Below are 13,487 nucleotides of genomic sequence, written 5' to 3'. Positions count from 1 at the left end.
ACCACACCCCCCGACCACAAGTTAGTTTTTCTTTTCTTTCTCATTAGTTTTTCGTATTTTTATTGTTTTCTGTGCTTTTAGGTAGTATAAATTGTGTATGTGCGCACACCCCATTCCTAACACTTAGCCTATTTCATAGTCTAAGTGTGAGAAGTAAAGGGTTTGTTTCCGGGCGCATGCTTTCTGTTTTTCTCTTGTTTGTATTTTTCGTTAGCATGTTTCCTCACACTTAGCCCATTGTCTGGCCTAAGTGTGAGGAATTTGTATATATATGTGTTTTGTGTCTGTTGGTTTCTGTTTAGGTTTTCAAACTCTTCCACTTAGCCTATTCCATAGTCTAAGTGTGAGAAGTTTTAGTGTTAATATGATGTGTTGTTGTTTTATCTGTGTGTCCACCATACTGGCCATTACCTTTTCCACTTCACAGCCTTATCTGAGGGCAGACACTTGTGAAGTGGGAGGGGGGACGCAATGGCCAGTATGATGTATGTGTGGTTTCTGTTTGTGCTTGTGTTAGTGTTTTGTTAGGTATAGTTTTTTTTTATTTTGTGTGTTGATTGGGCTTAAAACTCAACTGTCTTGAGCTGACGGTGAGGGGAATTGAGGGAAATAAGACATGCTGGAAAATAGAAACCACCCCCCTTAGTACCTCCTAGCCAGGATAGATGATGTGAGTATGAGAGAAAAGCCCATACTTAGAGCCAAACACGAAAGCCCTCTTAAAATGTGAGTTATAAGCTTTAAGTGGAGCCACTTTCCACATGTTTAGAAAAGAAAAGAGCGGCTGCCACAAATTGCCTAGGGTGAAGTGACTGCGTGTAGCAACACTGAAGGCAGTAGGAACCCCCCCGCCCCAAAAAAAAACCACCTTTAGAACCTCTTTTCTAACTCTTTATACCCAGATAAATACCCCTAGCCACTGGGACTGTGTGTGTGCAAGGCATGAGGCGAATGAAGCTTACTGGCCAGAAAGATATACAAAAAGGCAGAAACCAGCTGGGCAAGGAACTTAGAAGAAAGTCGACCAGGGAGTCGTCCCAGGTCCAAAGAAGAAGAAGGTATAAGGGTGGCGAAACCACAAAGAAGAGGAAGGAAAGAGAAGGAACAAGGGAAAAATGAAGAAAATGGTTAAAAAAATGATGAAGAAGGAATAAGGGTGGCGAAGCCACAAAGATGCTACTGACTAGTTGGAGACCCAAGTCAGAAGCGCCAGCTGAGGAAAGCAACTAATTAGAAGCCTAATGCACACAGTTCCCCCACATCAATAAAGAAGAGGTTTTGAACCTTAGAGCCTTAGGAACATCCACCCCAAAACACTACAAGCCAATAGCCCATTTACAAGCTTTTAAGTCCTTCAGTCGCTGCACGTGAGATCTAAGTCCGAAGCATTTTGTGGTCCAGCAATTAGAGAGAACAGTCCTAATACTCCTGGTGAGGTATGGGTGACTGAGTGAACCTAGTGTTCGGCCGAGAGTGTGGGCGATCTTGACAAGCGGATGTACTGATTGGGAAAGAAAAGGGGGGGGGGCAGAAGTTCAAGGCTGTCTAAGGTCGGATTGCACCTGATCCCGAGGGGAGGGATGGTTGAAAATATAGCCCGATCTTTGTGTTTTAGTCTTTTTATGTTTGTTTGTGTGTTTTTTTCTTTTCTTTTTCTATGTTTGTTCAAGTGTTTTTCTTTGCGTCGTAGTATAGAGTCTAGTTTAGGTAGAGTCGGTCAGGGGAGTAACCAGACTAGAATTCGACTTATTTCTTTTTGTTTGTTCTTCACGCTTGAGGACAAGCATGTGGTAAGTGTGAGCAGTTTGATAAGTCGTATTCTAGGTCTTGGTTACTGGTCAGTATGATGTGCATATTTGAACTTTATCTACAAAACAAGTTGCTTAAGCGTGCAGGTTGAGTGTTCTAACCAGTAGGGAAGCTTCGGAATAACTCAAGTGAAAAGGGTGTCAGGATGTTGCTATCCTGATCAGTATACATGCTAAAACGGTTCGAGATGGAGAAGACGGATAGCTGAGGCTGATTACCCACAATTAAGGGCAAAGGAGTCATCTTGCAATAAGGATTTACCCTAAAATCAAGGGTAAGCCTCCCTATAAAAGGAACCCACTTGGAGAGAAAAGGGATATCTATTTTCACCATCATCATTTTTAGGTAGATTTCTCTCGGTAGTTCAGTTCTTCAGCCCAGTCCAGTTTCTCATTCCTCAACACAACCATGATTACCTGAGTTCCAGAAGCTCCCGGAGTTCCAGTCATCCTCGTTCCAGCCAGCAAGATCATAGTTTAGGAGTTCCATCGCCCGGAGTGGCAAACACTTTTATTTCGCTTTCGTAGTTTAAATTTCTTGTTTTTCTTCACTATGGATCTGTGTTGCTTTTGATTTTCACGGCTTAGAACTACTTTGTTTGCAGGATCCGAACTTGTTTTATGCTATGAAATTGTTTTCTGTTCAGTTTACCTCGCTGATCTCTTTTCCTTCTGCCTAGTTAGCTTAGATCTAGAGTTTCTGGTTGTTTTAAGTGTTAAATCGGTTGTTGCTGTTTTCGTCGTAATTTTCTCTGAGTTAGTACAATCGGGAACTGTTTGATTGTGAAATAAATCGTTGCATGCAAAGTCTAGTTTGAGTTTCGATTCGTTTTCATGTTGACCGGTATGCGGAGTTACAGTGTTGGTGTTTGATTTCAGATTTGGAATTTTTATTTGTGGATCTGTGTTCGTGAGTTGTTATTCTGTGTTTTACTTGGCGAATCTGGAGTTGTCATTTAATTTTGATCAAGTGTGTTGAAGAAGATGATGTCCATGTCAATAGTTGGGGACCACTTTTACTTTTTAGATGCTTTTTGCCTTTTGTCCTTCACTTTTAGTTTGTACTCTGCAGATCTGTCAGCCTAGTCACACAATTCCCACTACCTTCGGATATTCCGTTTGGCCCAAAATAGAAACCCAGTACTTCTCGAATATTTTCTGTTACACCATGATTACCCATTTCCACGTACAGCTGCACCTCTACACTTCTCCCCCATTCTAGTCAGTAGGATACTACTTTTAAATTCTTGCCTAGGTAGAGACTCAACCCGAGCGTGGTAGCTAACCAAACCCTCCAGAATATCACCGCAATAGTTTTAGCGCACCATCTATGTGGGATTCGACCCCTACCTTCACTATACTACCCAGTAGAAGAGGGTTGAAGATTCTTTGAAAGCAGGTTCTAGGCTAGCGGGGATTCTTATACTGATCAGTAGGATAGATCCTTGCTTGAGCGACACCTACGCAAACCTGAGATCTTTCAAGACCGCAGCCCTGATTCGGTCCTATCCCTTCCGGCACTCCTCCCCGCTGTGTGGCCTCCCCTCCGGGCAAAATGCCTTGTAGGCTGCTGATATTTTAGCCCACAAGTTGACGATCCTATGATTGTTCGAATGGAGGGGATCATCGCAAACACTCACCCAAGCCTTGGACAGCGCGACGTTCTCCGCATCCGTCCAATTCCTCCGTGCCGAGTTGTCATCATCAGTCGGCTGCGACAACTCGCCGACCACCCTTTTGCCCTTCCCCTTGCCCTTCTTCTTCTTTGGTGCGCCCCGACCCCGCCCTACTCCCCCCGTTTGAATGGGAGTGTCCGCATCCTCGAGATCTATCCCCAACTCCTCTAAGGAGAAAGTCTCCCACCCAGTGAACTGCGTCTCCGATGGGGTCGATGTGTGCGAAGAAGCAGTCAAAAAATCAATACTGGGGCGATAGACATTGTCCCTCCCCCGGCGTCCCCTGCATCCCGGCTGCCCACCTCGACATCAACTGCATCCCGGGTTGCATCCCCGGTACCCCCTGCCTGCCCTGCATCCCCTACCATCCCGACATACTACCCCCGGCTGCCATCCCGGGCATCATCTGCTGCCAAGGGTACATGTTGTAGTACCCGGCCATCGGACCCCATCCACCTCCCACGGGTACCGTGGGAGTTTGAGATCCGCTCGTCACTGGAGTAGACTCGTTGTTGTTCTCCATTTTGCTTTATTGCTCTTGTACAAAAATTAAGTGAGAGAGAAAACTCGTTAAAACAAGCGGTGCGAATGAAAAGGACGTGCAAATCGCGTATATATAGTGTTTCGAAAGGAAAAAAAGTGTTGGCCGATCGCTCGCCGATCGCCCGCCTACAATGGCGGCCAGCCGATCGGCGAGCGCATCGGCCAACGCTCAAAAATCGGCGTGCGCTTGCCGAAATTCTCGCCGTTTTTTCCGCTCGACGCCTACAATGGTTCGGCTAGCAGACCGGCCAGTGCCGGGAATCGGCTAGCCGGACCGCTAGCCTCCATTGGAGATGCTCTTAGTAAAACAAAAGTCTCTCTAGTATGAAAATGATTGTAATGTGAACTTGTCCTTTGGGTTTATCTTTTCGGTGGTGGAATTTAATTTTGTCACTTTTCTAATTTTATGTGATGTCTGAATTAGTACATAGAATGAAATTAATACTCCATGTTAACCGAGGTATTGACTAATACTTTGATTTCCATGCTCTGTTTGTATATAACATAAAATTGATCCTTTATTAGGTGGAATGGTTGGCATAATATTAGTTTTAATTTGATAAGCATGGCGGCTGCTGGTTTAAGTTTAAAATTACTAGAATTTGATTACAAGTCACAGTAAACAATTTATTTGATTAGTTGGCAACTACTAGTAATTATTATAGAATCACTACTAAAAAATTGATTTTTAATGGCACTTCAAAATGACACCAGAATTATGTTAACGTTACACTTTATCTATAATGGCAGTTGAAGGAAGTGTCAGCCCAACACATGTAATAATAGATCAAGTGCCACGATAGACTGTGTGTTACTTCACTGAAAACCGCCATAAAATGCCTTATGTAATGGCACGCATAAATATCACGAAATATCAAATCTTATGGCACTTGAAAGTGCCAACATACTGTCGATATGTACTATATACAAAAATTTATAAAATCCCACCCTGCAAATATTAATAATTACATTTTCACCTGTAAATATTTATAATTTACATTTTTCACCTACATATATGTAAAAGCTATATTCTCATCCTTCAAATATATATAAATTTTTTTTCATTATTTAATTTTGCTAAATTTAAATATATATAATTAAAATTTCATTTTCCATAGTACTATCAGTTCCGCATGAAATTTACAATGAGTTCAAATACAAAACATATTTTCATATAAAAAACTTGTATAATAATTTCCACAAAATCAAAGTATACAATATTAAAATAAAAAAATACAAAAAAGTTCTAGATAACTACAAAGCTTATCCAACACTTTGATTTTTCTTAGAAGTTCATTCTCACATGCAATCACATCCGCATAAGAATACTTAGCTAACTTCATCTTCGCAACAACATCATGTGTGATATGTTCCTGTTAAGATATTAGAAACACAATATTAATCAAGGTAAACGAGTACAAAATATAATAAAATTAATATTGTAAAGAGATATACTATACTGAACTTTGTTATTAATGCCTATGTGGTGCTAATCAAATTCGGATCTTGATATAAATTGAGATGTGGACATGATTAGTGTACACTTGTAGTCGTAGGTCATCTGGCGGGTTCAACTGCCAGGACAACAATGTTTGGCAAGATGCGAGTTGCAAGCTCAGATGCATCGTAAAAAGAACTTATGGTGGATATACTTACTCATAAAGCCTGACATAAAAAAAACACTAACATAAATGGAAAGAAGGTGATACCCAAATAAAAGATTGAAACCTGAATGGGTTAAACTTGCTATCCAGCCCCTTCCTTAGCAATGCTAACTCAAAAGTTGTCACTTTCCAATATTCCATAATATGAATTTATCAAAACATGCTCCCCATGATAGATTGTAGAGAGAATGAATTTATCAACACTTTTTTCTTCTCTGCTTCCTAGCAAATTTTCAATCATAAATGCAAGAAGAAACAAACCTAGAAAATGTATATCCACACAAGCATGTAGAACTTGCATATTGACTTCGATACCTTTCTTATTCTCCGCCACTCCATATAGTACTGCATAATATATAAATATATCAAGTCAGTAAATGTTAGTACCTAGGTATTTCTCAAATAAAGAAGTTTTCACTACCTTTTATTCTTTGAACATAAAATACATACACGTATACAGTATCTGTATAACAATATGCATGACACTTGCAATCTCATTGACTCTTAGAAAGAACATGGAAAAGAAACTATTATAAGCATATGAAATTCGGAGTAGGTGCATCACTACTGATAGTTTAAAAACATGCTTCATACAAGGCAATTACCAAGGCACATGCTTCATACAAGACAATTACCAAGACAAAGCATTATCAACTTACTAATTTAGAGTGAATGATGCAAGCTAACGTTAAGTGTCTAAATTTGTGAATGGGGTAACATATTTATAGTTTATAGACACACACATATCAAACTATGTAGTGCAAAATTCAACAGATATACGATTATAAAAACCGTATGTAGAAAAATGGATTAAATTTATGTTCCAATTATGCTACATGTGAAAAAAAATTATGCATGCAGTTAAACATACTAACTGAAGAAAAAAGGACACAATCATGTACATGAGTAATACATTAGAAACATGATAATGATTTATTTAAAATATTAGAAGTGGGACCTAATACAAACAATATTGAAACTATTCATCCATGCTTCAAAGCTGGTAACTATGGAAGTCATAACTCAAAAGGTAATCGAGAGTGCTAATAAGATGAACCATTCAAAAAACAATATTGAAACTATTCATCCATGCTTCAAAGCTGGTAACTATGGAAGTCATAACTCAAAAAGGTAATCGAGAAATAATTTAGTTGAAATTGAGAAAGAATATGAACTAAAACAGTTTTAGTTGGATATGAACAAATGAGTACTACTATAGAGAACTTACAGTTATGAAGTCAGATGGATCATATATCCAGCTTGGCTAATATCGCTCCAAATATTACTAAGCTTATTATTCACAAATTCACCCATTATCAAGTCTACGAATCCATAAAATATAAATGATAATGTGTTATGTAATTCCATACACTGATTTATACTTGCAAAATAACAATAATTCTAAATACTCAAATCCTATAAACTACAATGCACAAAATTGAGTGTCTAAAGTATGATTAGATGATTCATTACTGTAAAACAAAATTGCAATAGATTATTCCTAAAACAACAAAAGACAACATAAAAATCAAATAGTAGTAAAATTGCAAATCCCCCAATATCAATCAGGCTCATTCCTACATAAAAATCGAATAGTAATACTTTCATGAAGCTGAAGAAAGAACTTACACTTTCACAATGAAAAGAAAGTCGTGTGCATCCTTCTCACTCTGTCATCAAGGATTAGTTACGATTGTTGCTTCAAATATAACAAACTTAGGCAAAATTCCAAGAAAGGACGCCATGCAAAAATGTATCCGCCATTTGGACCATGAAAAACAAAGTTTCCAGACATGGTATAGACGCGAGAAGCTCTCGCGTGTTTAACTAAACACGCTTGAAGCTCTTGCGTGTTTTAACTAAACACGCATCAGGCTATCGCGTGTTTAACTAAACACGCGACACGCTCTCGCGTGTTTCGGGTAGACACAAATTCCAGCCCAAACGGCAGAGACCTCACTTTCCACTCGCGAATTCACTTCCAGCTCGCTCAATCTCTCACTCTCAGCGACGGCCAACGTTTCTAGCCGGCGAAAATCGAAGTGAATCCGTGATTTTGTTGCTCTAATTCCTATTTTAAGTGGTGTTAGGTAATTATTGACTATTAATTTCAATTATCATTGCTATATGTTAGTTAGTTATAGATTTAGGGTTTATGGCATTGAACTTGGTATTGAATTTTCGATTTTAATTTTGTTCAATATTTATCTAAGTATGTTGAATTTATAGTATATGATGTTATGTCGCACTTATTTTGCAGGTTTAATGGTGTTTGTGAGTTTATATTGGGATGGGAAAATTATTCAGCTCCCAGGTTTGGGTGTTGCTTATGATCCCCCTCGTGCAAATTCATTTATTATATTGAATGAAAAGATATCATATTATCAGCTTGTATCAATGATATGTGAAAAAATTGGAATTGAGTTGGATGCACATACGATTGATTTAACATGGAGGCATCCTGTGGTTTTTAGTGGAGTGGTGAATTATATAGCTACACCAGTGGATGCTAATTTGTTGGAGTATATGTTTGGTGAAAATCCACGTCAAATTGAACTTTTTATTGAATATACTCCTGTTCCCACTGCGTTGCAATTTGAACCACCTATCACTCATCATGATGTTGGAACATCTAGGAGAGATGGTTATCCTAGTTTTGATGTCGGGACATCTAGGAGGGATGATGAATATCATAGCTTTGAATTTAACACATCTGGGAGAGAGGTTGATGAACCACTAGATGTACCAAATTTGACATGTGATGGTTATGATGGTTCTAATAATTGTGATGGTTCGGATGGGTCTGATAATGGTGATGGTGCAGATGGTTCTGATAATTGTGATGGTGCAGATAATGTTGGTGGTGCAGATGACTCTGATTGTGATGGTTCCGATGGTTCTCAACCAAGTGATCTTGATTATAGTGCAGAATCGTGTGAAGATTCTACAGACGATGAGGCACTTGATATGATGGTTGAGAAGTATGTACAACCATCTGTTCGTGGGGAGCAATCTGTTCCCAACTATGTGCTTGAAGGGTTACCATTTTTTCGATCATTACCATGTAAAGGCAGCCGTGGTTACTTTTCAGAAGACCATGGATTGGTTGATGAAGATATGTGGTATTGGGATGAGGATAATCCGAGACATATAGATGTGGGAACAAAATTTGATAGCAAATTGCAGTTGAAAACTGCTATCACATTATGGCATGTGGGAACAGGTTGGATGTATGAGGTTATGGATAGTCATTCAAGAAGATGGCATGCAGTTTGTAGGGACCCATTTGGTCCGAAAAGAATAGGCAGGGACCTTGGGCAACGCTACCCATGTAATTGGGAGGTTAAAGCAACGTTTAAGAAACGTGATGGTAGCTGGTCTATCAACTCATGGGTTGATCGTCATTGCTGTATGGGAGATCACGATCCAAGTGAACATGTTAATCTTACATCATCCATGATTGCTCTCTGCATTCGAAGTCAAATTGAAAACGATGCAGCATTCAAGCCTTCTGCAGTACATACATATATCAAATAAATTTCACGTGAAAATCAGCTACAAGAAAGCATGGTACGCTCGCAGAAAAGCTATTGAGCTTGTATATGGTGGGTGGGAGGGGTCCTTCAGACAACTCCCCAGCTACCTGACTGAGTTGCAAACTCAAAATCCGGGGACAATCGTTGAGTGGTTGCATGACCCTGTATTGAGTCAAGGTAATACAAAGGTGTTCCGCTACGTATTTTGGGCATTTGGGCCAGCAATAGAGGCGTTCCAAGTAGCAAAGCCGGTCTTATCAGTTGATGGGACTCACCTGCGTGGAAGATTGAAAGGTAAACTACTTGCTGCAGTAGGTTACGATGCAAATAAGAATTGTTTGCCTGTTGCTTTTGCTATTGTCGATGAAGAAACAAACGAGAGTTGGAGTTGGTTTTTGAATCTTGTGAGAGTGCATATTATAAAGCATGACCAGGAAGTGTGCATAATAAGTGACAGACATCAAGGCATTATAAATGCCATGAAGGCTGATGTGTGGAAAGAGGCACCAGTTGGTTATCATCGATTCTGTTTAATTCACGTTAGATCGAATGTGTTACAAAGACACAAAGTCCCCGGAGTGAAGAAATGGGTATGGATAATGGGTGAAGTGAGTGAGGAGCGGAGATATTGGACTGCAAGGCGTGAATTAGAAAAGGTGAGTCCAGAAGCTCTGAGGTATCTCGAAACCACCATAGATAGATCGCAATGGACTATGGCACACGATGAATTTCGTCGATGGGGTGAGACATCTACTAACATGGCCGAGTGTTATAATAATGTGTTGTTAGCTGCGAGGGAACTCCCAATTAGAGCTATCGTTGATATTACATTCTGGCGGACCATCAACTGGTTTGTTAACCGAACGACTCTAGCCAAACAATGTCAGACGTCTTTGACACCGTGGGCTTGGGAGTTATTTCAGAAGAATGACCAACGGGGGAGACGTCATCATGTTAGGACTACAAGCATAGCACGTGGCATCTATGATGTGCTAACCTATCACAGAGGTCCGGGTAGAGGCCATAATATACATGTTGTAGATTACCGTGAAAAGATATGCTCATGTGGAAAGTGGCAGACCTGGAGAATGCCTTGCTCTCACGCTGTTGCGGTGCTGAGAGAACGCAGTGATGACATCTTTAGTCATGTTGATACACGATACCACACAGATGTTTGGATTCACCAGTACGCAGGTATGTTGTTTAAATACTTTGTATTCTTTCATTTTTATCATGTCTTACATCTGCACTTTTATGCAGCTGTGTTCCGTCCACTGAGACACCAAGATTATTGGTATGAACCTGAATGGACACTCGAATGTTCACCAGCACGGCTACTTCCTCGTTCACGTGGGCGATACAACAGAAGGAGGATACACAACCAAATGGATGAGCGCGAAGAAGATGCGCCAAGAGCTTCTCCTCGATGCCGCCTTTGTGGAGAGACCGGCCATAATAGAAGAAAGTGCACTTTAGGACGTGTTATGTAGTTATTTTATGTTTGAGAATCGTGATTGAGGGTTGGAGTTTATTATGTGTTTGAACCAAGATTAAGCCTGAAATGACATTCTTAAGTAATATTGTTTACAAAAAATTCGACAGAGTTTACTTTATTTATTGATCAATCCACCTGTAATAAATCAATCAACATATAATAAGTCAACAGTACATCTCAAATCAATCCACCAGTAATAAATAGACAATACATCTAATGATATTATTCTACTTAAATGACGAAGGTGTATATTTACTCGGGCCTTTTCCTCTGTTGTCACGGCTAGACCTTCTACGTGGGAACATACCCATAATTGTCTGAGACAAACTTGGTCTGGAGCGTTCCTTATCGGGACGGGATGTATGTGAACTGCTACTAGGTCGATCGAGTTGAATACTACTCCTAGGAGGGTCAATATGCTCTCTCCTCGTGGGGCGCTCTATGTAGGCACTACTCCTAGGAGCAACATCATCATCATCATCGGCATCTTCATCATCATCACCATCATCATCATCATCAGCAGCATCATCATCATCATTTGTTGGAGAGTGCACGATATGGACATCCGAAAAGAATGAATCCTGTGTAGTAGGATTCCATGGTAGCCCAACTCTATCTAATGGAGTCACCCAACTAGACTGTGGCGCGTCTGACCAAGTAGGAAACCAACTAGAGGGATCTGGTGCTGGTGGATTTTGCATTTCGGGCTCACCAGCAAAATTGTCGATGAGTGCATCCAAATCTATGTTATCATCTGAATTAATATTTTCTTCATTTGCTGCTTGTGATGACCCTGGCATGCCTTGGGACATTCTGAAATGCCGTGAATAACCATGCCCGCCTGTTCGGATACCTCTCTGGCCAATACCGCGAGCTCTTCGGATAAACCCCCGGGACATATCCACATCAGTGCGCTATGTGGAAGGTATGACCGTGCGTTCACTCTCACCGCACTCGGTGAGGCAGTTAAGAGCAAGACTGTTAATCTCGTGCAACAATCCTACGGCGTCTGCTGGGTCAAAACCGCGCGACATCTGAAATATACGTGCCAATGTCTCCGCCTGTAACAAATAAAACATGCATATTTAATAACATACATACTTTTAAAATGAAACAACAACTATAAAAATACAATACTTACTTGGACTGTAGATGATGATGCAACAGTGTTCATCCCTACTTCTGGAAGCCTACCCGGCTGCGTGATATATGTAATGGTAATTTTAAAATACCACTCCATGTATTGTCGAGTCCTCATCACCTGCACGTGGTCTGCAAGAGGCTCCATGTAAGCGTTAGTAACGAACTCAGACCTTCTCTCCCAATATTGGATGTAGGCCTTATTCTGCACAGCCCAGTTCGTCTTAGCCTTTCCACGACGATTGGTTTTGAAGTGAGTTTCATGGAAACCCCAATCACGCGAGAGGAAGACGCGTCTCTTCTTTTTAACACGCGAGAGGAATATGCGTCTATACTTTTAAGACACGCGAGAAGCTCTCGCGTCTATACCATGGCTGAAATCTTTTTTTTTCAGGGTCCAAATGGCGGATACATTTTGCCATAACGTCCCTTCTTGGAATTTTGCCAACAAACTTATCTAAACTCTGACAAATAAAAGTTGAACAATATATGCGCATTTACACAGAGAAATTACATTAAAAAAACGAGGGTTGTAGAGTGAAAGGAACCTCGGGTGGACAATTTTAGACGGCGAGGGCTGCTCTTGTGCCCACATCAATTTCTCATCACCAAGTCAATTGATTCAGAGGTGTAAATTTATCCATTCCGTCCTCTTCCTGAGATTTGCAGTTGAAGGATGGATTGGGATTTGCAACTAGGGTTAGATGCGAATGAAAATCTGATTTGGTGGGAAAGTTACCGCCAATGGCTGTGAAAAGTGAAAACAATCCAATTTTTATTTTGTCTTTTTTTTCTTTGGTCAGTTCAATAGAAAACAAAATTTGACTAGTAGTACTAATTTTTTAGGCTTGACTAAAAGAGGTTATGATAACTAAAATACTATTTTTTGATGTTATAATAGTCTAAAGCAATCATTTTTTAATTTATATAATCATATAATTATTAATTTCTCAGTTTTTATTATTTTCTTAAACACTTAAACTTAATTACTGAGTATTTTTTGAATCCATAAACAAATTTAGTTAAAAAGACAATAATCACACGGTCAATTATTAAATCTAAAAAAATCGATGGATGGTCGTTTAGTGTAGAAGCATGTGATATTCACCATATCCATTTTTATTTTCTATTTTTATATCTAAACTAGTATCACGCCCGTGCGATGCATGAGTCATTTTAATTTCTTCATATTTATTTCATTATGCGAAATAAATTTTGTGAAATGATAAACAAAAGAATATTCGACATCCTCTTACTTTGGATTATACTTTTTCAATCACATTAACCGCACATGGGCACAAGAGTGCTTCTAAATACTAACTTTTCTTTAAAATGTCAGTACGATCACATTAAAATTTTAACACATATTTGTGTTGACATTTTAATAAACTGTCTTGACATTTCAATATCAGACTAAAAATTAAATCACTTTTTTAATTCTGTGAAAATATGAATTAATCGTTGAGTTATAACTGCAGGAGCAAGTTTACGTTGCAATAATTTAAGATTGCACTGGTGAGACATTTCCTAGTCGAGCTTCATTTCATTGCAATATAGTGACCCTATACACTAAAAACCCAAACCTTGAAACCTAAATCCTAAACCCTTAACTTTAAAATATACTC

At 39.4% G+C, this 13,487-nt stretch overlaps 2 protein-coding genes and 1 long non-coding RNA gene across 5 annotated transcripts; 1 reads left to right on the top strand and 2 right to left on the bottom strand.

Moving 5' to 3' along the window:
- Positions 1-5,183: 5,183 nt before the first annotated feature.
- LOC121771319 lies at positions 5,184-6,036 on the bottom strand. Of its 2 annotated transcripts, XR_006043983.1 has the most exons (3): positions 5,953-6,036; positions 5,488-5,692; positions 5,184-5,400 (listed from the first exon to the last, which is right to left on the bottom strand). It is a non-coding gene; the product is annotated as an uncharacterized LOC121771319 (long non-coding RNA). The 2 variants fall into 2 exon arrangements; XR_006043982.1 differs by having other exon boundaries at positions 5,184-5,692.
- Positions 6,037-6,700: 664 nt separating this feature from the next.
- Positions 6,701-10,703, top strand: LOC121770309. Its single transcript, XM_042167059.1, has 4 exons — positions 6,701-6,822; positions 8,328-9,129; positions 9,191-10,421; positions 10,507-10,703. The coding sequence occupies exons 1-4, from the start codon at positions 6,701-6,703 to the stop codon at positions 10,701-10,703; spliced, it is 2,352 nt and encodes a 783-aa protein (XP_042022993.1).
- A 157-nt stretch (positions 10,704-10,860) lies between these two features.
- Positions 10,861-12,474, bottom strand: LOC121771295 (protein BFR2-like). Of its 2 annotated transcripts, none has more exons than XM_042168076.1 (2): positions 11,864-12,474; positions 10,861-11,783 (listed from the first exon to the last, which is right to left on the bottom strand). In XM_042168076.1, exon 2 carries the CDS (start codon positions 11,619-11,621, stop codon positions 10,950-10,952), a length of 672 nt encoding a protein of 223 aa, XP_042024010.1. In that variant the 5' UTR covers positions 11,622-11,783; positions 11,864-12,474; the 3' UTR covers positions 10,861-10,949. Both variants share the same exon structure in this region, with proteins under 2 accessions (XP_042024010.1, XP_042024011.1).
- Positions 12,475-13,487: the final 1,013 nt, after the last annotated feature.

The sequence above is a fragment of the Salvia splendens genome, chromosome 16, assembly GCF_004379255.2.
Source record: "Salvia splendens isolate huo1 chromosome 16, SspV2, whole genome shotgun sequence".
Lineage (NCBI taxonomy): Eukaryota > Viridiplantae > Streptophyta > Magnoliopsida > Lamiales > Lamiaceae > Salvia > Salvia splendens.
This window is presented reverse-complemented; position numbering and strand designations above follow the sequence as displayed.